Below are 22091 nucleotides of genomic sequence, written 5' to 3' on the forward strand. Positions count from 1 at the left end.
ATTGAAAGGGATCAATATTTATTTACACCGTTGCCGGGACAACCGCCCCCCTGGACCCCGCCAGCCTTAACCGTCAGCCCCTCGTTGCAAAGTGTTGTGCAGGCAATGACGCAAACATTCCCCAGAATGTACATAACAATGGATCTGTCGCTTAAAGTTTAGACATTTTCTCTGCGTCTTACAAGGTCTGCCGAGTCGAAACGGGTCTTCTTAGTAGACGCAATACCTAGGTACCAGGTATTCACCCTTCATGCCCTTACAACCTACCAAGTACCAGGTACCTACCGCTCCCGAACCAATTGCGGCGGCCCACCACCGCCCCCATGAACCCCAATCACGACTGGAACCGAGGTGGGACCTGGAGCCCGCCAACGGACGCAGAGAAGCCGCTCTGCCCGTATAAGCCAGGCTTCACTGTTGACATCAAGGAGCATGTCCCTCCGCCGCCCTTCGGCACCGGGTACTACCCGGTTGGAGACTGGCCTTACGATAGAGTGACGGATGCCATGCTGCGGTCGATAACACAAACGGAACTCGTCATGACGAATCCCCCTCGAGAGTGTAAGCCCATGGCTTCTTCATTCGCCCCAGCACTGGCAAACCTCACCATCACCGAAGGAATCGCCATCAAAGACGGACGCGGTTCCCAGCTGGCACTCTGCAGGATTTCACCAAAGTCACCAGGCCAGCAACCGTTTTCGGCGGTGGCCAAGATTTTCGACCCGTTGTACTACTCTTTTCGAGACAAAGTCGCTCCGAGTAACCCAACCGACGTTACGTTTGATGCCGAGGTAGACTACTGCAGCGAGGCTGCGGCATACGAACATCTCCGTCGCGGTGGCCGGACTGGTTCTTTTGCTCCCAGCTATTACGGCTCCTGGACCTTCACCCTACCCATCCGCCATGAGGGTGTGGTCAGGCAGCGCCAAGTACGCATGGTCCTTATCGAACACATCAACGGGGTTTGTTTGCATGGGCTATGTTGGGACAAACAACTTGCTCTCAGATGCCATGAGTCATATCGTCTGGGAGTATTGGCCGCCATTTTGGACGCCTATGTCAAGCTGATGCACGCCGGAGTCGAGCAAATGGATTTGGCTCCTCGCAACGTGATACTGGCCCCAGGCCCCCAGGACACCTCGGCTCCCCAACCCATCCCGCGTGTTGTTATTATTGACTACGCTTGGGCGGTGGTGTATCACAGAGCGAAGGAAGAAGTGAAAAGTGCAAGCTGGCAAGCTGGGAAGTTTCCTCGGAATCCCATGGGCTACTTCTGGAACTACCCGCTAGATGACTTTGGTTACTGGATCCCTTCAGCTTGGGACGAGAATCGAAGGCGTAAACAGGAGTGGCTAATGAAGGAGTTCGGGGGTCGGGGAAAGCCCACTACGAAGTTGTGTGGAAGAAGCTTGACTTCGCTCCTCCACCGGTGCCTTGGGAGTGAAAAGGGTAGCTGGGGTCATTTTTGGTGAACAAGTTCTCAGCGGTACGGAAAAACGAGGAACTAAACAAAAGAGAAAAAAAAAAAGAATGATGGCGAAGAAAACCAAATGGAGTAAATAAAATGTGTGTAGGTGGCTTTCGTTTCGTTCCTGGCGTCGACGTTTAGCCGCCATCTGAGGTGCATACCTACAGGTAACAGCGTCGGCCCTCAAGAAGTACGCGAATTGCATGGCTCCAAACACGCTTGCCGAATGCCCAGGAACACAGTTAGCGTGTCGATTTGACCGCAGTGACCCCTTATAAATTGGATGAAACGCAAGATGATGCCGTCAAACGTTCGCTAGACCGTGCGATTTCTTCGGGCGCGAAATCAGGGGGTGAAATGCTTGGAACGTGTTCAGCGTCGCTGGGTTGACAAAGAGGACATTCGTCCTCTCGAAGCTCAACTGAGTCTTCTGGGCGTGCCTGCTCTTGCGATTCCTTGCCACTGCTCAGGTCATACTCGTAGTCGTCCTCCTAGGTGACGTCGGATAAGGGATCCCTCTCGAAGAAATCATCAAGTTCGGCCTTCTCATCAACCTCAAGCCCTATCGGGGGTCCCAAAACAGATACTGGTTCCCGTGAGAGGACCTGTCGGATCTGTGTCCTTATATACCCCCTACCACCACCTACAACAAGCCCAGAGCCATCATCCTCGCTTCCCGACTCGTCGGACTGTGAAGAATGGTCCGGGCTAGATATCGTGTCTGTGACCACGTTCGGACCTGGTGGCGTCAGAGTTCTCGGGAACCAAGGTGACGTTGCCAGCGTCACCGTCGTCCTCACCCGGCTCCCTTAAACGTGGAGAACGGCTAGGAGCTGACACCTCGGAGTTAGGGCTTGAGCCGGAGTCGTTCTCCAAGTCGGATTAACCATGCGTCCGTGTGGCCATCATCCCACCGCGCCTTGGTTTGTGTGCTTGGGCTTGATACCTTACTCGACGATGCCGAGGGGGGGAGATTTGGTGTCGCACCCCTGTCGGTGTACTTGGGTCTGCGGGGCTACTAGTATGGTGCGTGTCCTCCAAGCAGATCTCGCCGTCTTAGTCAGAGTCCTCATCATCGGCGTCTTCGTAGTCAGCGTCGTGCACATGGTCCTTAGCGATATTGACCCAGGACCAGGTTTCAGCGGCAATCCTCTGCTTTCGTCGCCTGGGCTTTCGGAGTAGTGTTGCCAATGACCCTGTCCGTCCACGGCGCCGGGTCACTCGATAGTGCTCATGCCTATGGACTAACGCGAGGCCATAGGCTGGTCCGGTTGGGGGGAGCTGGCATGTTCTGGGCAAAAAAGGAAAACCAACAATGGAAACATCGAGTCCTCGACTATAAGAACAAATTGAAAGCCATCTTGGAACTAGGTTTACTGTATTTACTTTGTTTTCCTTCCATTCCTTTTATTTGAATTTCTTTTCTTTTGACTTTTTCTTATGATTCCTTTGCTTTTCGATTTGCTTTTATTTGTTCTTTTTGCTTGATTTCTTGCTTTGTTTTCGAGTTTGGCTTTTGTTGGCCAGAGGGTAGCTTGCCAAGCCCCTGTAATGTTCGATGGCGTTTCTGGGATAGGGATACCCAGAGTGAGGGTGAAGCCCTCCATCTCTGAAGCCGAGGGAGTTGTTTATGTGATGGCATCCTTGCCGCCCTGATGGCATTGGGATCGAGTGTTGACCATGGTCGAAGATCGCGCCGCCGTCGAGATGGGTATTGAAGGGTGGTCGAGGGATTGCTTTCGACCAATGTGAGGCATCTGGATTGTGTGCGTGCGGACAAAAAGCCCTATCTGGGACTTGTGCGTTCAAGGTTTGCCCTGTACTGCCCATGGGGAAGGGGCGATGGCCGGGGCTTGTTGTATGTTGTATCTCGATGTGGACTGTCGAGGCGGAAGGAGCTACCCGCGATCTCCTTGTCGGCCATTCAGGGGAGCGGTCCTCCGAGAGCAACCCACCACTCCACCGGAACTGCCAGGAGGTGGGCGTCTATGGATATCAAAATGAAGCAGCCATCGTGCCTTGATCATCGATGTTCAGATTACCGGGATAGAAACGGATTCGATCCACCGAGGAGAAAGCGGCCCCAACCGATGGAGTCCGGGCGTTGGCGCCGCCCCTCACGTGCTCCATTGAAACCGAGGTGAGTATGCAATTGAGTTAAAGTGTTCAAGGTTAGCAATTATAAACAGGAGACGTCCAAAATCAACTCACCTAGTTACCCTTCCTGTTTCGGGCGATCATCCTCCTCCAGATAAGGAGTGATGGGGCCGCGTTTTGAGGGCCGAGGAAGTGCGCCGCATGAAGAAGGACATGCTGACCTGGCTGAACAGCGCCGTTAACAGTGATGGGGTTGAAAAGGGGTGGGTCGCCGCGAAAAAAAATAAAAAGGGGGTGGGAAACGGTAGAGAACTAAGAAAAGAAAAGGGGGGGGGAGACAAGAAGTAAGCCGCCCATAGTGGACACCCCTTTTTCACTTCCGTATAACCAAGGTATTTTCACCTTCCAACGGCAGCATATAGGATGAGCTCAAGATGTTCTCGGAGCGTGACTAGGACAGCGCGGGAATGGTGTTTATAGCGTGCGGGAACTTACATGTATTTTGGTGGGTTTTAATCGCTGCTCGAACTGCTGCAGTATCATGAAAGATAAAGAGCAAGTTAACTGCTATTAATACACCAATTCTTGCTCTTTCCCATTTATTATTCTGCCAAAATAGGAGAAGCAACAGAATATCACTGGAAGTTTGCCGGCGAGCTTCCGCCAGGCTTACGAAAAGGTAGGGTTGGAATTCTATATAAGGAGGTCCTCCCCCCTTCCAACTCTTCCCCCAATTCTTTTTCCAACTCTTCTTACAACCCTCCCACCACCACGCTCCCACGCCGCCGCCACCAAACACCACCGACCATCGCCGCTGCCACCACCAGACACCATCGATCATCGCCACCACCCACCATCGCCGCCTCGACGATCCTGCACCATCGACGTAGATAGTATCGAATATCTAAGACCGTAAGCGGCCCCATCTTCAGTTATATAGTGGACTACGATTAACGATTCAGGGTACCATGCCTTCTAAGTCTGCCAATGCCGATGGGGAGACGACACCTGCCAACGCCATGACGAAGCTGGAGAAGATGATCTGAAAAGATGGAAGCGGATCGATCAAGCGATTTATCGCGTATCACCACAACCATGAGCGACAACTGGATGTCAGCGTCGAGAAGGCTACCGCAATACTGGGCGAGCTTGGTATGTCGAGTTGGTCCTCTCACAAGGGACTTTCGTGATCGAACGGCGACTAATTCCGACTCCTAGCCCGGTCTCGTCAGGTTCAACCATCAAGCCATTCACTGTGGAAGACGTGCGCAAAATCCGCAAAAGAGATCAAGAGCTGGAAAGGGGACCACCGAAGTTTCAACGACGCCCGGATTCATAGGAAGATGCCATATATCCCCACGCAAGTGGGCATCGCCGCCCTTCGGTACCTCGACCCGAAGACCCCCTCCCTCTCACGCCACATCGTCCGTCTATTTAAAAGGGTCAAACTCCGCTGGTATGTGTTGGGTGGCCGCCAGAGGACGTGGTGGGCCGATACACGACTCGACGACGACCAATGGAGGAATAACAACCTCATGGAAGGCCCAAGGTTGCCCGACCTAAAGTTCAACGTCGCGGAGATGCTTCGGTTAACGAAGATTGTGCTCGACAACGACCTTTGCCCACTATTGATCACACATTACACGATCGAAACATCAGAGTCGAAGTCGGAGTCCACCACAACCTCCTCGCCCGACGACGACGACCGTCCTAACGACCACGGTCGCAGAGGCCGCCACTCATTGAACGACGCGAACGAGGCCGTGCTTCGTGCAACCAACGATAGGGACGAGGCAATTCTTACCGCCATTGGTGCTGCAACGAACGCCATGGAACAGATTGAACAGACGTTCAAGACCACGAAGGATGCTATGCTTGGTGCGGCCGATCGACTGCAGCAACGACGCTGAGCTTGAGTTCAATCAGACCATCGTGATAAGATGGCGGTTGGTCTACCGGTGGACGTTGAGGCCGGGGGTCGTGTTGGTGGTGGATCTGCGGGAGTTGATGGCGAGGGAGGATCTGCCTGATCATTGAACCCCCGGCCGACTCATTGCTTTCAGTTTCGCTCCCATTACTTTCTTGATTTCACGATATATTGGTTGACGCACTGGGTTGACGGTGGACTGGTTGGGTGCAGCATTTCTCCCGTATTGCATTCTTCGACACGATTATGGCGTTGACTCTAGTTTATTTCTTACCTACCTATCGGGCGGTCGGGATGGAGGAGTTAATCCCGGGAATTTCCCTCATATGGAACTTTTCAGCATGATTATGGCGTTCAATTTAGTCCTCGCGTATTGGGCATGGTTTAGGGCGGCCGCACTTGATCTCCAGTCATAGCCCAGCGATAATGCTCCAGGGAATCGCCGGTTGAGTCTTGCGTTATTTCATGAATTAGATGCATACTTCAATCATAAATCGTGAATCAGGAACGTGGGCAGCAACCCAATGATTCACTCGTGGTGCTTGCATGTTAACTCGATGCCCCCGGGGCCACGACCGCGCCTTCGCCCCCTCTCGATGCCAAGCACCACGCAGGGTAGATTTCTCATGCCGGGGGCTCCTTCATCTTTATGCCCGAGGGTGGTACATTGGAGAGCAATGCGGATCACGATGGCTTGAACCTTGTGTCAACACATTATGCCCAGGGGCGTAATGGATACATCGATGGGCGCCGATCAGATTGTCGATGGGATCGAACCATAGCGTGCCCGGTTCTGATGCCTATCTTCCCAAGTAGAGGGGGGAAATTACCAACGTCAACGTCGCTAGTTTACTTCAAGTCAATGCCTCGGGGGTGATAGTGGTTCCGACCGAGCGATGGCTTCGGGGAAGATTCCGGGAGACTTGCGTTCCGCTGTGATAGGTTGACCTGGATTGAGCAGGGGGGGGGGGGGGGGGGGGCGGGGCAAAAAGAAACAAAAGAAAAGGGACTGAACAAAAGAGATAAAAGAAAAAAGCCGAACTCTAAAAAAAGCCAGAAATTTAGCAAAAAAGAAAGCAAAAAAAGGAAAAGAACGAAACAAAATATGTAGATAAAAGATAAAAAGTCGAACTCGAATTGAAATGAGGAATCCATTACAAAGAAGCAAAGTGAAGTCACTAAACGAAAGAGAAAAGAAAAAGAATGATGACGAAGACAAGTAAATGGAGTAAAGACGGTCTTTTTTATGTTTTTAGATGGCTTTCGTTTTGTTTCTGGCGTCGACGCTTGGCCGACATGATCGGACTTGGAGTCCAGGTTTTGTGTGCACGGTCCACGGGGTGCCTACCTAAATCACCAACGACAAGACATCGAAGAAATGGAAGTCATCACTGGAGACATTCTTGTCGAACATGCATGCCGTTTTGGGACTATTATTTGCATGTGTGCGCCCTGGGTTAAGGGGAGGGCGCAGGGTAGGGTTGGGGTTATGTGTGGGAAGTCACGTGCGCAATCCCGCATATCAAACCACGACAGCAAGAGTGTCGTCAACTTGTCATGGCATGAGACTCATGGATATTGGTGATTTGGAATTGTTTGGTTATCCTCAAGACTCCGTAGCATGGAGCTAAACCCCGATGCTCACACTCTCTCACCCAAACTACGATCCCCTCTCGTTACCACTGAACCCCCCAGGGGCCACAACCTCCCAGGAGACTCCTTTCCTGCCCCATTGCAGATCCTCCTCTCAATCCTGCACCCGCTTAGGGGGCGGCAACGACGGCACCAGTGCCGTACTGGATATTGAAGACCGTATCGGGCAGGCGAGGGCCCGAAGTCCCGAGAGCATGCGGGCACGAGGGCTGGTTGCTCACGGCGAGGTTGACCGAACAGGATTCGTCGAAACCGTAGTGACACGGGGGGTCCTGGATGTTGAACAGGCGGTAGTTGCGGGCGACCCAGCTGTTCGGCTTGCCCAGGCAGCTGGCAACGTAGTTCATGCTGTTGGAAGCCGAGAGGGGGAGGCCGCCGGCCTTGAGGTGCTTCACACAGTTGCTAGCGGGTACGGTTTCGACATTCATTGAAACGGCGCCGCCAGTGATCGGATGAGCTGTGGCGCTCTGGCCCGAGACGAGGAAGTTGTAGGCGTCGTACGAGATGTCGTAGGCACCGCCGGACTGGTCGATGCGGAGGAGATCCACGGAGCGGCCGGCGTGGGAGACACGGACGCAGATGTTGTCGCAGTCGATCGCCATGGGCCAGTAGGCAACCCGGTTGGTGTTGATCTTGCAGCCGAGGACGCCGACTGAGGAGGAGTACATGTCGTGGGGGGTGATGCCACGCGACTCGCCGACGACGAAGGCCGCCAGAAGGCCAGTTATGAGGGCTAAAGGAGCAAACATTCTTGCGTCGTTATGGATAGAGGTGTCAGATCAATGGATGTTGTTATGAAAAGAGTGCCTAAGCCTGTGTGACTTGGTTGAGAATGGTGATGAAGAGGACGGGGAAAGGAAAGCTGGAATCTGGCAACATCGGCGGGAATTTATAGCCATCGAGGGGCCACCCTCCATCCTAACTTCTCTTGTTGAGCCTTTTCAGTTGCGCGCTGTTTAAGAACCTTGTTCAGTCTCTGAACTGGTATCAACAGGCTCTTACCGGGCACAATACTTAGATTCAGCAGTAGCGTGAGCAAGTTAGTTTGGACGGAGTGATTCGCGCGCCTGGAACGCGGAAATGTTGTGTTTGGAACCCCTGCACAAAGAACTGTCTGGTGTGTTCATTCCGCACCATAGTACTCGGGCGTAGGCCACTTTGGAAGGTGTGAATGCACTGTGTGATGAACAGGTCTATGGCGGAAGTGTGCCGCCCTACACAGTACTAATTTCTGCAGGTCAAACAGCAGTTCTTGCCTTTATTTCTGAGCGGCTACCAAGTCGTTTCTTGTACCTTTCCCTTGAGGAAGGGACTGTGGGGAAAGCCGTCACTGGTGATGGTCACCTCATCAAAGCCCACGAATAGCTTACGTCGGTAGCTGTGGGTGGGCATGAATGCCACACTGGTAATGAGGAGCCGAGTTTTCTGGCGCTTCAGATTGTCAGCTTCAGCATTTTGTGTATCCGCAAATATTCACCCAATATCATTTTCTGCGGTTTGCCTGTGGTAGATAACCACTGCAGTTTGCCTTGCCTCCCCCACGACCACAAACCAACCTCCCATGACCCGTCTATTCCGTCCCTGACCCGCCCCCATCCCTCACCTTCCGAAACACTTCCAAAATAGTCTCCCTTTGCGCGTCATACGCAAACTGAATCTCCCTCCCCCCAACCCTCCCATCCACCACATCCCCCTCCCCAGCCCAAACCGCACCCACATGCTCCTCCTCACTCAACCGCACCACCGGCGGCAACTCCCTCCCATCTTCCCCCTTCCCCTCACAATGGCCATCCAAAACCACCAAAAACGTAATCTTCCTCCACCGCGACCCCTTCCCCCCTTCAAACTCGAGCGCGTCCACCACGCCCCGCACACAACCCTCCACCTCCAGCCCCGTCTCCTCGCGCACCTCGCGGACGAGCGCGTGCACGATCGACGGGTCGGCTGTCGTGTCGACACACCCGCCGGGACATTCCCATTTCAGCCCGAAACCGTCGCGCGGGGCGCGCTGGATGAGGAGCACGCGGTTGTTGTTGTGCAGGATGAGGGCGCCCACGACGAGGTGGGTGATAGTGGGGTTGGCGGTGAGGTAGCTTGTCGGGGTGGTGGTGTAGGGGGTTAGGGAGGGGTTGGTGGTGCTGGTGAGGTTGGTGCTGGTGGTTGTTGACATTGTCGTGGTGGGCGTCGGGTTGACGTGCACGGTTTTGAGTGAGTGCCCTGGCTTTTGTTCTTGAGTTTTGGATGGTTTCAAAAAACTCTGAATTTAGGATAAGTTGCACCCTTTTAAACAATCACGACTTTCATTTTGCGGAGCATTGGACTGGTTGCTGATGGACGGGTAAACGCGTGCCTAACGCGCGTGACGTGTAGGTACCCCAGGCTACAGAATTCTCCAGCCATCTGCCTGTTCTAATCGCTCCCAAACCGCCCGCCAACCATGGGTCTCTATGAATCATCTCGGAGTCTCCAGCATACGGATACTGCATTCGGCCTAAACCGGATGCACCCCGCCGGGAATGGCGTCGAGCCCTAAAGGATATTAGCGTAATGTTCGACCGATGTTGCAACTTGCTGTCACACCACACTTACATCCTTCTGTCTCTTCTACCACGGTCTGCTCCTTCTGGCAGGCCACCGCCTCCTCGGGAGTTTGGGTCTGCAAGACCGAGCAACGGTCACCGGTGCAGCGGGCATCGAGCGCTCGTTGCAGAGCATCACCTTTCCAGCCGAAGACGTAATCGCCGTGCTGGCCAAATCCGGTGCTGTGCACATGTAAGTCAATCTGGTTAAGCGCGGCAAATCGTGGCAGCTTACGCATCGCCCATCGAGTAAACAAGGGGCTGTCCGGTCTCGGGCCAGTCCTCCGGGTTGTTGAACTCGCGCGTGTCCCACATAACCTCGTACATCAATTGCGGTAGGCGGACGGGGTGGCTAGCAGGGCACGGGCCGGTGGACTCGAAGCTGCCAACCTCGGGGTAGGCAACATGGCTCTTGTGGTCCGGAGAATCGAGGTTCTTGCCGTCCCAGCATCTATTTGCCATCGTTAGTATGTGCATTCGAACTAAAGGCATAAGTGGCTTGTTTACGTTGGGAAGGTGATGGTCGTCCGGATACCACCAGGGCAAATCTGCTCCGGGAAAGATGCCGTGTCCTCGCCCGTGCAAGGCGCGCCACCGAAGGGGGTTTGTTCGATGTTGTGCTCGCAGCGGTGGCAGATTTGCTTCTGCATGCCCTGCTGGGTCCGGCGGCCGGCCTCTCCCACTAGCATGCGGAAGCCCTGGGCCGGTTAGTAATGGATCAAAATGGCACGAGGCCGTCTCTGTGCTTACCGGCTTGAAGGCTGTGACCGTGGTCTTGCCGTCATAAGGCGGAATGTAGTACACCGTCACACCCCCGGTTCCCCTGAGCCCAAGGTTGACCATTTGCGGGACCCTCTTGTAACTTCCATTCTTTGCGCGGAAGTAGATGTTTGCCGTCCAGTAGTTGCTGAAGTCTTCTGAGAAAGAACAGGTCGTGCATGTCGACTTCTCTGCGGGGTCATACTCGACGGGCGTCATGCTGGCATTGAAGGAGTTGCCGCCCACGATCTGGTGAAGATGCGGAGACTGTACCTCGCCGGGGTTGACTAGCGGGTCGAGACGTTCGATAACGAGCTGCGAGCATTGGAAGCGCATCATGGCGGCCTGGGCGAACTGAGCAGACGCCTGGCCAGCACAGAGCGCTGCCACCGTGGCAAGGAGAGAGGCCTTCATTGTTACCAATCACTTGATCGTTGGTTAAGTGTAAACTTGAGAGGTAGCAATATGCCTGTAACCAACAATGAACTTGAGGCTCAACCAAAATAGGAGAAGAACTGGAGGTGTTCACGCAGGATGCTAGCGTGGTATATAAACCGGGAACCTCTTTATACTGAGCCCTACCATGGGTTCGCCCGCCCCGGTACTTTGTACGGTTTTGGGTAGGAATTGGTAGCGGTCTCCTCCCCCAAGGGAAGCCGTGGGCTCGCCTGGTCGACCAGGGGTGAACTGCCGCATATTGCGCGGCTAGGTGGTTAAATCAGGGGTAAAGACCGCGCGACCTTATTGGGTGACATGGTCATTGCCAGCGTCTCACGTCAAACGAAAGTAAATATCTAATCTATTCTAATGGACCTTCGCATACCCCCACCTGGCGACCTTTCACTTTCTACCCCTGAGGTGGTTGGTTATGGTCGCCGGTAGCTCAAACCGGGTTGCTTGCTGCAGTGAGGAGACGATCCTATCCTCGAGCAGTCACGGAGTATATTAAATCATTCGAGATCAACAGAATGACCAAGACTTAGTGCTGATCATTGTTCTGGAAGAACGTTCTGGAAGAATTCTGTGCAGTGGTGGGTAGGAGTGCGCTGGCGGTCCATCATGGTAGTTTGTTGAAAGTGTCGTTATGTTTCACTCACGAGGCACACCACACCCGATTCAACAACTCCCTTACTTTGCCTTACTGGTCTGGTAGCACAATGAAAGTTCTCGCTTACAAGTGTACCTAGCCTCCACTGACATCGTCATCATAATGACTTTCCGGGGTGAGGTTTCTCTAAGACGTACAGTGTTCCTTTGCAGACAGTTTGTAATGAACTTCGAGGTCGAGTATTAGTTGCGAACTACGTTAGTTAATGCAGTCTGTACCAGTGATATACATATGGATTCCATTGACGCTGGCTCTGTTTCATGGATGCTGGCTGTGGCAGATAAGGAAGATCTCCACGATTATACCGCGACCCCAACGCACCCTCTTAGACCTCATGCAGAGGTTAGAGTTCCAAGCAACCCTAACCCTACTGCAGGTGCCAACACCTGAGAATCTTCCGTAGTATAGTGGTCAGTATGTGAGCTTGTCAATCCACAAACGCTCGAGACCCGGGTTCAATTCCCGGCGGGAGAGAGACATGTTCGGTTCTTTTTGCCGACATCGGCTTGTTGTCTCTGAGTTTCGGAACTCATCTCTGACCGCTGTCTCAGTTTCTCAGTTTGTGTACGCGGCTTTTTCTTCGCACAGACTGTGACAGGCGATCTGTGGGGGTGTAGATCTCTAGAGGTCAGTCGTTACACTAATAAGACCTTGACTTTGGTGCCCCTTGCATGCGTTGTTTTGTTTCTTCACCCTTGACTCCCTGAAAAATGAGACATTCCACCCCGATGACTCCCTTGAACATGCAGTGCCGCCTGGGACGGACGGATGACGGGCTTCCATTCCTTCCAACTCTGGCCTATGGGATAGGGGCATGGAAAAGTCTTCCCTTCTTCCAAAGAATTTCTTGATTTTGGAGGGGGGGGATGCGGGAAGCGGCTGAAGTGACGTGTCCGTCAGGAAACTGGTCTTCAACTTTTTGACCACAGGCCACAGGGCGTTTTTGGGAAAAGGGAAGCGACATGTGGCGGCAAGATCTCGCACCGATTTCCGGATTTGGAACAGGGGCTGTGTCGAAATCTCCCACCAGTCCCACCAGTGGATGACTGCGGCGCCTCGAGCGGATCTTGCACGCATTAGCACGTTCAGCTAGCCGCTAGATGCTTCAAGCGACGTGTCGTAGTCCTATAGCATACGCCGCCAAGCGAGGGGTGCGTGGCTTGTCGAACAACAAAAAAAATGCGGCGATCAGCCTTGCAATGTAGGGCTGTCCGTCGGACTGTCCCTGCGGTTGATCCAACGGATTTAAATCCGAAGGCTCCCCTTGACGCGGGGTGAAGAGGGGTTGTGGACAAGAAAGCCCGACGAAGAAGACTGGAATATTTCAGGCTCGACCGAGAAAATGGCTCAAGTCGCAACCCTGTCTGTCCAACAACAGTGCTGGAACTTGAAGGACGACTCCCCCAGTCTCGCATCCTGGAGAATCCGAGAAGACCCCCAAAGGCCAATATCATGGACTCCTCAAGCCCAGGCCCGGCCCAAGCGGCTTCGAAAGACAGAGTGCCGCGAGCTCTTCAACCCCAATAACACCCTTCCCACCATCTACATTCATGGCGCCGCCTGCCGGTGCGCTGAAACAAAAACCGAGAACGAACTCCAAGACGCCGCTCTCGCAACCCGAATCGCTTCCCTCACCAGGACCATCCTAGCAACAACAACACGACCACCACCACCAATAACAACATCAACCACAACAAACACAACAACCGCAACAACAACCCATCCCACCAAACCCCCACGCCGCCGCCACTCCCGCTCCCCCTCCCACTCACCACCCCGCCCCGCCAAACGCATCCCCACCCGCAGCAGCAGCAGCAGCACCCTCCAAGTCCTCTCCACCCTCGCCCGCCTCTTCCTCCCCTCCTCCCCACCCACAACCCCCTCCCTGCCGCTGCAAGCCGACCTCTGCATCGGCTGCGCCGACCTCGACATCGACAAGGTCGCGCGCTACCTCATCCCCGGCGCCGCCTCGGACGAAGCGCGTAACACGCTGCCCGTCAACGCGCCCAACCACCTCGGCGTCACGCCGCTCATGGCCGCCGTGCGTGCGCCGCGGGGGAGCGTGTGGCCTGCCGCGCGCCTCGAGATGGTGCGGTTCCTGGTGGAGGCGTGCGGGGCGGATGTGCATGCCGTGAGGGTTGACCGGGTGACCGGGGTTGGGGAGAGTGTGTTGAGCATGGCGTGTGCGGGGGGCGCGGTGGGGGTGGTGAGGTATTTGCTGGGGAGGGGGGTCGATGTGGATGAGCGGCTGCCGTGCGGGCGGGGGATTGGGAGTTTGAAGGGGGTTGTGGTGGGGAAGGGGCGGACGGCGCTGCATGTGGCAGTTGCGGCGGGCAGGGCGGAGTGTGTGGAGGTGTTGGTGAGGGAGGGGAGGGCGGATGTGGATGTGGTGTTTGATGCGGCGGAGGGGGAACGAGATGCCGGGAAGGGCGGGGAGGGGGGGTTGAAGGGGTTGCGGGTGAAGGCGAGGAGCGTGTCGCGAGAGAGCCTGGGGCGAGGGAAGGGCCCGAAGCACCCGGTTACCGCGTTGCATCTGGCTCACAACAACTACGCTTGCGCACAGGTTCTGTTGCAGTGCGGTGCCAATATTAGTGTGAGGGATGGGCATGGCAGGACACCGCTCTACTGGGCGGCTGAGGCAGGGAAAGCGGATGTCGTGCGGTTGTTGGTCGGCGCGGGGGCGGATATGAACGCTGCCTCTGACGATTGGGTTACGCCGCTCAACGCTGTGGTGGCGTCTCTTGAGAATGGGAACGGGAGTCACGGACACGCCGAATCCCTGAGAGTCTTATTGCAGGGGGAGGGGCACTCCGACTCTGGGTCCGAATCCCAAGACGAGGGGCGTTTGGATAACAAACTGGTTGCTTTGAAGACGTGGTGTGACATGTGGGAAGGTTCTCTTGAGGATGAAGGTATCGATCTAGCGGAGACGGGTCCTTATTGACTCGGTAGCCGGACGATCAACATGGTGGCTCAAGGCGAGACCACTTGAGTAGGGTCATTCGGCCGGGGGGATTTGGGATCCCCGGAGTTACAAAAGCGCTATTTTTCATGAGATGGATACTAGCTTCCAGTTAGAGCAACACTTTATTAATTATCCGGCCATTGTCTGGAGTTGAGTCTCTTTGGCCCGCACATTAATGTTAACCAGACCACAACGAGGGCAAACTACAAAAAGACTCGGTTTGAATACTGCTTTATTGCTGGCTCCCGTTGCCTTTGATCACTGATAGCTAATCCACACTTCCCTGGGCGTAGGATGAGCTATCCCTGAAAGCCGTCGCTATCATAGTTGACTATCCTCGTGGCAAAGGTCGGTAAAAAGGTCCTCGTCTGAGGCCGGCGTCCGGCATTTGGCGCAGATGAGCCCTGGAACAACCCATATCTCTTCACCATTGGCGGAACAGGTTCGACATAGAACCCCCGGAACCTAGAATGGTCTTAGCGGGCGCCGACTCCAGCCCCACCACCAGAGACTAACCGGGAGACTTCGGATTCCTTCCCCGTTCTCAGGGAAGGGCCAGAGGTATTCAGCACCCAGATCGGAGCCGCCGATATCACTCATGTAGAATGAGGAGGACATAGTGATGGGAGGTTTCGGAGCGGACAGGTAGGGTAGGTGATAAGCGGAAGTTGCGGCTATGGTGGGGAAAGATCATGGTTGTCCCGTCCACCACGGAAAGGAAGTCGACGCTCGATATATACACGACATTTCTTAGCCATCCGCACTTTTTCGGATCCAACCCGCCAGAATGTTTGAACGGGAGAATAATCCAGTGGACAGGCAACAGCCGAGGCCCAGAACGAAATGCCGCCATACGATGATTGAACCGAGGTTCAGAAAGTTCTTGCTCAGGATGATGATTGCGACCCGATTGACGTCAAACAGGGGGCCCGACAGCGAGATTTGCAGCGAGCGGATCTCGGGCCTCTCTAGCCGGCAACAAACGTACACTAAGCAAGGCCACGACGTCCGTTAATGTGGAGGAAACAGGTGCCTCTCCGATGGCGCCATGGTCAATGCCCATGCGTTGGCAGGGGGAAACTTGATGGCTTCGTCACTTGGGCATTCAAATCTGCTCACCGGTCGGGTTAGCGAGCCGAATGACTGGCCCGGACCGGTAGAGGTTACAATACCAACCGCGCAAGCCGCCGATTCAGTTTCCATTTCCAGACCAGATGGTGCCCTGCAAGACCAACCCCCATGCTGCCCGCTGTTGGCCCGCAGGAGACCTGCAGGACCGTCATGCTCGTTGGTACGGCACTTTCACGTTATCTACAGCACCAAGTTAGGGAAGATCGGTGCACAATCAAGGCCCACGGATGCAATGCCTCGGCTCACACCAACATATGAAATGACTACGTCCGTTTCCCTTCGACCGAGTCACGGCCCGATGGATAGATGCCCGCGTGTGGCGTGACATATGGGGTGAGATATCTTGGCGAGCTCCATTGCCGTCGACTTCCATGCCGCAGAGGCGCCCAAGAGTCGTGGAGGCTTTGATGCCTAACGCACGCCATGGAAATATCAGGAAGTTATCCTGTTCCATTTCTAGATTGGGCACATGGGGCATTGATGTACTTGCCCATCGTTCACCACTACGAACCATCGCCCGAGGCTTCGATAAGAGATTTTCAGGTACTTCCGAGGCTTCAAGTTGTGGGAAAACCCCGTCTCTACTGTATAGCTGAACGTGGCACCATGCCTCCGGTCTCCGAGTGTTGTTTTAAGACATGCGGACACCTACTATTATTCACGCGCTGTTATTATATTTGCCCGAGATGTATTAATACTAAGTCAAGCTACGGGGAGACGTATAATACATGCAGTTGTCTCGCCTCCCGCCCAAGGAAATGCATACCTACCGCGGAAGACTCTTCCAACAGGCAGACTAAGGTAGTAAGGTGTGTAGGCCAAGCAACTTCTGCCCATTCATCGGTTCTGGCCCTGGTAAACCCAGCCCCATTCTTAGGCCGAGGCATGACGACTTTTCACGGTGGGTTGAGCCCGAATGGCGTCGTCCGGACCGTAGACACATGCTCACCACACACATTGCATAAACATACGTAAATGTTGCGATCCGGGATCCCCGCCCGCGCGCTGTCGGACGCATGCATATCCCCACATAGGATATGCATACGATTCTGTGGGGGCCATATCTTGCAGGACAAACAAATTGGGCCGCATGAACTGGTGCCATACCCGATTCCCAGAAGCTCAACGGTTAGTATGAGCGAACAATGTCCTCGCTGACAAATAATGAATCTCCTTCGAATTTGTGTTTCCCGTAATGGTCATGCAACCACTATTAATTATGCGGTTGGTTCCAGGTCACACAGTTTACCCCATTCCCGAAATGCCTTCGAGACCTTACCGTGACACAACCTCTTGATTAGGTACATGTACCTGAGTATTCACCCACCCAGTATTCTGCAAAGACTGAGAGCCCGATGGGGTCCTCTAAGCGTTCTTGGAACCCGGGGGAATGTGTATAGACGAAGCTGGGCAGCGAAAGCCCACCTGCCGTGAGGTGATCCATTTATTCCAAACGCTGAGCAAACCCCCTGTGTCTTATGTTGGATAGGTACCCTTGCCCTTTCATGACGTCCCAATCACAAATCGTACTCAAATTGCCTCCTCAATTCTAGTTTGAGTGACAAGAAACGGGGTATTCTCCTCCTTCAGCTCAAACGAACACACTCCGCCTGCCGAGCACAGGCCGCGCATGTTGTCCCCGACCTTGAAGTTCTCTGTTCCTTCGAATGCCTCATCGCCCTTCTTTAGCTCAAACCGCACCTTGAAATCGGTCGTCGGTGAGGGGTTGGCGGCATCCGACTCGAGCATCGCGAAGGTCCATTGTCCGCCCGGGATGTCGGAACAGGCGTTGACATGGCCGTAAGGCAGCTCTTCCAGGGTCCATTTCGTAGCACAGGATGCTGGGTTGACAATAAGGCCGTTGGGGTCGGCGATGGTAATGTTGATAAGGCTCCATGGGGAGCTGCCCTCTCGGTCAGGGGGGCTGAACGTCCTGAGCTGGGAAATTCGCCAGGGCTGGAGGTCCTCATCCGCTAGCGCGAGAGGAGCGAGGCCTAGTATGAATGAAACGAGGTTGGAGGTGTGCATTTTCGAAGGGTTGTGGTTCTAGGATGACTTGTAATCATGAGAGTGCTCAAGATGCCCTCTGGGGTGGCGAATCGTCCATTCATATAAGGTATTTCCGGCGCGGCCCATTTATTGAAATGTTACGACCGCTGAGATGATGACCCGACGGATCTGAACCCGTGTTCCGGGACATGGCAACTTTTCTAAGAATAGGTATGGCTACGAGAATCAGAGTTCCCTCTCCAGTGCGCATGCCGCGGCTAAAACGCGGTGCAACACAACGGACGGACCTCTGCACGCACCCGTCCGGTTCCCGTAGCATCAAAGTTGGACTGGAAATGTCACCTTGTTTCCCGAGGCGCTGCCCAAGACTTTACTCAGTCATAGATTTGCAGGTTTGAGGTTCAGTCTAGGAAGTCTCGGCAACGACAGGCCAGATATGCGGTATCTCCCCGACATTCCAGGGCAGGGCACTTACATTGATCAATTAGGGGTACCGGTATGCGGCGTAGTAACCTAACGTTCAGTACCAAGGGAAGGGACGCAAGTACATCATATCCCAGTCGCTGGCCACCGGCTCCTTCTTGCCATCCGCATACTGGCTCTCGTACCGGCCGCGCATGACATAGCGTTCAAGACGGCACTTGAGGGCCTTCTTCTCAGGCCAGACCCAACTCCGTCTCTCTTTTTGACGGACCCTGCACTCCGGGGTCCCCTCCCAAGGGTACGGGAAGTGGGCATAAAACTGGGCGAGACCAAGCTCGGCCAGCCGCGGGATGGGCTGCAGTAGATCCTTATACGCCTTCATGAGTGCGTCTCCTTCCTCGGTGGTAATCTCAGGGGCGGCTTTTGGGCCTCCGTTGCTGCCGTCCACGACGACCAGTTTGAGGGTGAGCCGTGGTAGGTTCATCTTGTTTTGGAGCCACTCGACCAAGGACCGCCAGTCCCGCATCGCTGGGTCGTCGGTCCGGGGCCAGGTTTGAGCCGGGTAAGGAGGAAAGACTAGCTCTAGATAGCGGATATGGGCGAGGGCGGGCTCGGGCACGACCTCGCGCAGAAATTCCGAGACGATGAATCGCTGATCCGGGTAGGAGTTGCTTAGCGATACGTCCCGTGGCGTCATTGAGACTGGGATGGACTGTTGCCAGGTTCTATCGGCTTTATAGTCGTGGATGATAAAACGGTTACTCGAAAAGAAGACGTACTGGGCGTCTTGGGACAGGGCATGGCACAAGAGAAACAGGGGCGCGGGTGGAATCCAGCACTTGCAGCCAAGCGAAAATGCGGCGTGGCGGCGGCGGCAAAAACAACCATCGGGTTCGTTCTCCCAGCAGCTGAGAAACTGCTCACTGTAGAGCTCGTCGGGAGTAGGGTCCCTGTCGAGCTGGATGCGGCGCACCACGTACCCGCGGTCCTCGCGGCTCCACGTCACCTGTCTTCTCGGCGTGACAAGGTCGGTGTATTCTAGGATTCGGATCCGGAGCTCGCGTGGGAGGGTCGCCAGGGTGGTGGCCTCCGCGCCAGGCGGCGGCTTCGAGGACTGCGTAGAGGTTAAGGTAGCCAGCCCACGGGTGCACGTGTGCAAGGCAGCATCTCGGGCAAGTTCGTCGAACTGCCGGTTGGGTACTACCGCTAGCCGTACCCGGCATTCCCTAAGCTGTGCTGATGCAAGGGGTGCTAAAATGGCACCGGCCAAGTCGACGGCTAGAGGGTGCTGGGGGTCTATGTCACAAACAAGTGACAGGGAGAGGCGACTGGGGACAGTCTGTGGGAATATGTGAGCGGCAGCAGAGTGCCACTCACGTTCTGCATCGTACGCTGCAGCCAGCTCATCACCGCTATCGCCAGGGCCATCGCCATCGCCGTCGTTGCCCGCCAAAACCGGACTCAGCAGGAGAACCTGGTGGAGACCGCAATGCCTCCTCTGGCACCAATGCAATCCCGACGTGGCATCTTCGTCGTGGCCGTGGCGGCAACAAACGTTCTTGTACTCTAAAATCATTCTCCTGTGGCAAGCGGCCTCATTAACGACAATCTTGAGGTTGGAGAGCGACCGGACCGCCACGGCAGTGAGTGCGCGCAGGGGCTGCAAACCGGGCGACTTGCCGAGGGAATAGTGAACGACGAAGGAATTTGCGGCGTAAAGCAAGGGAGCCGCTTCGGCGTAGATGGTACGGCAAGAGAGCAGTAGGCCATGGAAACAGGGCGAGGGAGGGAACCCCCCCCAAGGGCAGATAGTCGACTCGCCCTCCGCGCAAGTCGAATCGATAGGGCGATCCGTCCCACGACACCAAGTCCAGATAGCGGTAGAGGCGCAGCCGAATGTCAGGAGTGAGGCGTAAGAGAGGTGAATCCCACGGCGACAGCGACGGTGATGGTGACGACGTGCGGGCGGCGTCGGGGCCACACGCCATAGTCTAATGCATTTTTGAATCCGGGCGGGTGTGTTGAACTGTTCGTCAGTCATGCGTTGGAGCGCGTCTGCGGGCTGCGGGTTCACGAGATAGTTAACTTAGGTAGTTACGGCATAATAGAGCATGGAATCCTCGTACCATAGATACCGCACTGTTAATGCGGTTTGCTGTTTGGGGTTCGTATGCCCTACCTACCTTAGGTAGATAGGTGAACTGATCTGCAGGTTGTGGATGAGGAAGAGGCGGCCCAGCCGGCGAGGGCGGGGATCCCGGGACCAGGGATGGTGCCACGTATAGCACGCGAACCAACTCGCTCTCCAGCCCAAATGGACCAACTCGGGAATCACTTTGCCCCACAGACCATTCCGTGAGAACACCAAGGTCGTGATTACAACCGCTCCGAGAATCGCAAGGCACAGCCCGTTGTGACCTAAGATGGGAGATCCTGCGAGTAGCAGGGCTTGTTAATAGTTGTTACGAGGGGACCGGGGAAACCGCAAGTGTTCATAGCAGAGGGGATTTAACGTGCCCTGTGGACAGGAGTCGCAGGACTGTTTTTTGTGGTTTCACGTTTCATCTCATCATCTAGCCACCCATACTAGTTGTTTTGAGAAGTCAATAATAATGTTCAGAACCCTGGCTCTGAACAATCCTAGCCCGCCTTCATGTTCTCAGCCATCCCATTGCACTTCCCTTGCCCGCCCTACCGACAACCTTACATTTCACAATCCCATCTTGAAGCCATCTTTATATAAGGTTGACAGGCCCTCGGCATCCGTTGTTGATCCCGAGCCAACTTGCACATTATTTTATGCCCATCTCGCCGATTACTTCCACCAGCAATAACCACCGTGCGATGAACACTTCCAACGAACCGAAGCGTAGGGTCCAGGATGACGCTCGATATGAGCCCGAAGGCAAGCGTCTCAAGCCTACGATGGTCGCGGACACAGAGACCGTGACGGCCATCGATGACACCCCTCTTGCTATGGACCCCGATAACCGAACAGGGGCAGAGATGGAGAGAATGGGTAAGAATTAACCCTCGACCTCGCGTTAACCCAAGGTTCAATGCTGACGATAGAACAGTTGTCACCGAAAGCGACGTCGCCTCTACAATAACCGCCCATGGCAGTCTTGTTGCCACCAAAGTGGGCGAAACTAAGGAGAGCTTTCCGTTCCTGTCCCTGCCCGCCGAGCTCCGTCTGTTGACCTACACCCATCTCTTCAAGTTCGAGCGGAAGGTGTGCCCCCACAAAGAATACATCAAGGATTATCGCCAGGGCTATTTCGTGGAGCGTGGCCCTCTCAACCTTGCCCTCGCCATGATGTGCACCAACAAGCAGCTGGCGGTGGAAGTGGCGGCCGTTCTGTACGGCCACAACGGATTCCTTCTAAGAGTATACGACGGCTTTTGGTTCAAGCGCATTGGCCAAAAGAATTCGAGGCTCATACGGCACGTCCTCGTCGATTGCGCGGGCCACCTCGACTTGACTGCGAGGCAGCTATACTCGATGGTCACCAAGGCATGGGAGTGCGCTTCCGAAGGTCTCCGCATGCTGACCTTCCACGACCGCTGGGTCGAAGTTGACCGAGGTTTCCTTCCCCGCCTACTTTTGGACATGGGTGCAAAGCGGCCGTGGAAAATGTTTCCGAAGCTCGAGAGGATTAATATCATCCTCCGCACCAACCACATTATTTCCCCACGCGACAGAGAGCATATGGAGAAGCTTTGCGTGGAGAGCAAATTGAACATCGCGGTGAAGTTCGAATCCTGTCGATGGTGTCATGCAAAGTTAACATACCGCTTGTGTCCTACGCGCATCACCGGGCCGGCATCGACCACTGAGGAGGCGGAGAAAGACCTTGCCTTCAAGCATAGAAAAGGTTGCTCCCGGGCGGGGAGAAGCTAATTAAACAAACTACGAACTGAAAGGGGAGGAGAGGCACAAGGCCCGGTTGGAGGAGAACGTAAAGGCTTAA

At 54.8% G+C, this 22091-nt stretch overlaps 10 protein-coding genes and 1 non-coding gene across 11 annotated transcripts; 5 read left to right on the forward strand and 6 right to left on the reverse strand.

Moving 5' to 3' along the window:
* The first annotated feature begins 119 nt into the window (after positions 1-119).
* B0H64DRAFT_409910 (uncharacterized protein) lies at positions 120-1556 on the forward strand. Its single transcript, XM_062804753.1, has one exon. The coding sequence runs from the start codon at positions 324-326 to the stop codon at positions 1470-1472; it is 1149 nt and encodes a 382-aa protein (XP_062654654.1). The 5' UTR covers positions 120-323; the 3' UTR covers positions 1473-1556.
* A 3104-nt stretch (positions 1557-4660) lies between these two features.
* On the forward strand, positions 4661-5730 carry B0H64DRAFT_450612 (uncharacterized protein; the record flags this gene model as incomplete). Its single annotated transcript, XM_062807135.1, has 2 exons — positions 4661-4717; positions 4798-5730. The coding sequence occupies 2 exons, from the start codon at positions 4661-4663 to the stop codon at positions 5473-5475; spliced, it is 735 nt and encodes a 244-aa protein (XP_062654655.1). The 3' UTR covers positions 5476-5730.
* A 1525-nt stretch (positions 5731-7255) lies between these two features.
* B0H64DRAFT_436019 (uncharacterized protein) lies at positions 7256-7980 on the reverse strand (the record flags this gene model as incomplete). The annotated part of the gene is made up of 1 exon (XM_062806166.1): positions 7256-7980. Exon 1 carries the CDS (start codon positions 7892-7894, stop codon positions 7256-7258), a length of 639 nt encoding a protein of 212 aa, XP_062654656.1. The 5' UTR covers positions 7895-7980.
* A 735-nt stretch (positions 7981-8715) lies between these two features.
* B0H64DRAFT_450617 (NUDIX hydrolase domain-like protein) lies at positions 8716-9401 on the reverse strand (the record flags this gene model as incomplete). The annotated part of the gene is made up of 1 exon (XM_062807136.1): positions 8716-9401. The coding sequence occupies exon 1, from the start codon at positions 9313-9315 to the stop codon at positions 8716-8718; it is 600 nt and encodes a 199-aa protein (XP_062654657.1). The 5' UTR covers positions 9316-9401.
* A 235-nt stretch (positions 9402-9636) lies between these two features.
* B0H64DRAFT_450619 (uncharacterized protein) lies at positions 9637-10897 on the reverse strand (the record flags this gene model as incomplete). The annotated part of the gene is made up of 5 exons (XM_062807137.1): positions 9637-9674; positions 9735-9907; positions 9960-10175; positions 10232-10422; positions 10475-10897. The coding sequence occupies 5 exons, from the start codon at positions 10895-10897 to the stop codon at positions 9637-9639; spliced, it is 1041 nt and encodes a 346-aa protein (XP_062654658.1).
* A 1087-nt stretch (positions 10898-11984) lies between these two features.
* B0H64DRAFT_t161 lies at positions 11985-12065 on the forward strand. Its single transcript has one exon. It is a non-coding gene; the product is annotated as a tRNA-Asp (tRNA).
* An 813-nt stretch (positions 12066-12878) lies between these two features.
* On the forward strand, positions 12879-14659 carry B0H64DRAFT_478460 (ankyrin repeat-containing domain protein). Its single transcript, XM_062808252.1, has one exon. The coding sequence runs from the start codon at positions 12934-12936 to the stop codon at positions 14533-14535; it is 1602 nt and encodes a 533-aa protein (XP_062654659.1). The 5' UTR covers positions 12879-12933; the 3' UTR covers positions 14536-14659.
* On the reverse strand, positions 14660-15638 carry B0H64DRAFT_409916 (uncharacterized protein; the record flags this gene model as incomplete). Its single annotated transcript, XM_062804754.1, has 2 exons — positions 15073-15638; positions 14660-15021 (listed from the first exon to the last, which is right to left on the reverse strand). A coding segment is annotated over exon 1 (257 nt), but the record flags the coding sequence as incomplete, so codon positions are not given.
* A 1268-nt stretch (positions 15639-16906) lies between these two features.
* On the reverse strand, positions 16907-17828 carry B0H64DRAFT_409919 (uncharacterized protein). Its single transcript, XM_062804755.1, has one exon. It carries the CDS (start codon positions 17713-17715, stop codon positions 17218-17220), a length of 498 nt encoding a protein of 165 aa, XP_062654661.1. The 5' UTR covers positions 17716-17828; the 3' UTR covers positions 16907-17217.
* Positions 17720-20341, reverse strand: B0H64DRAFT_409920 (uncharacterized protein). Its single transcript, XM_062804756.1, has 2 exons — positions 20247-20341; positions 17720-20182 (listed from the first exon to the last, which is right to left on the reverse strand). The coding sequence occupies exons 1-2, from the start codon at positions 20247-20249 to the stop codon at positions 18218-18220; spliced, it is 1968 nt and encodes a 655-aa protein (XP_062654662.1). The 5' UTR covers positions 20250-20341; the 3' UTR covers positions 17720-18217.
* A 623-nt stretch (positions 20342-20964) lies between these two features.
* B0H64DRAFT_377914 (uncharacterized protein) lies at positions 20965-22091 on the forward strand (the record flags this gene model as incomplete). The annotated part of the gene is made up of 3 exons (XM_062802549.1): positions 20965-21139; positions 21198-21995; positions 22045-22091. The coding sequence occupies 3 exons, from the start codon at positions 20965-20967 to the stop codon at positions 22089-22091; spliced, it is 1020 nt and encodes a 339-aa protein (XP_062654663.1).

Source organism: Chaetomium fimeti (assembly GCF_033439085.1).
Source record: "Chaetomium fimeti strain CBS 168.71 chromosome Unknown B0H64scaffold_10, whole genome shotgun sequence".
Lineage (NCBI taxonomy): Eukaryota > Fungi > Ascomycota > Sordariomycetes > Sordariales > Chaetomiaceae > Chaetomium > Chaetomium fimeti.

Excerpts from the sequence above, each read along its gene's own strand:
- B0H64DRAFT_409910 (XM_062804753.1), top strand. The coding sequence starts at position 324 with ATGAACCCCAATCACGACTGGAACCGAGGTGGGACCTGGAGCCCGCCA.
- B0H64DRAFT_478460 (XM_062808252.1), top strand. The coding sequence starts at position 12,934 with ATGGCTCAAGTCGCAACCCTGTCTGTCCAACAACAGTGCTGGAACTTG.
- B0H64DRAFT_409919 (XM_062804755.1), bottom strand. The coding sequence starts at position 17,715 with ATGCACACCTCCAACCTCGTTTCATTCATACTAGGCCTCGCTCCTCTC.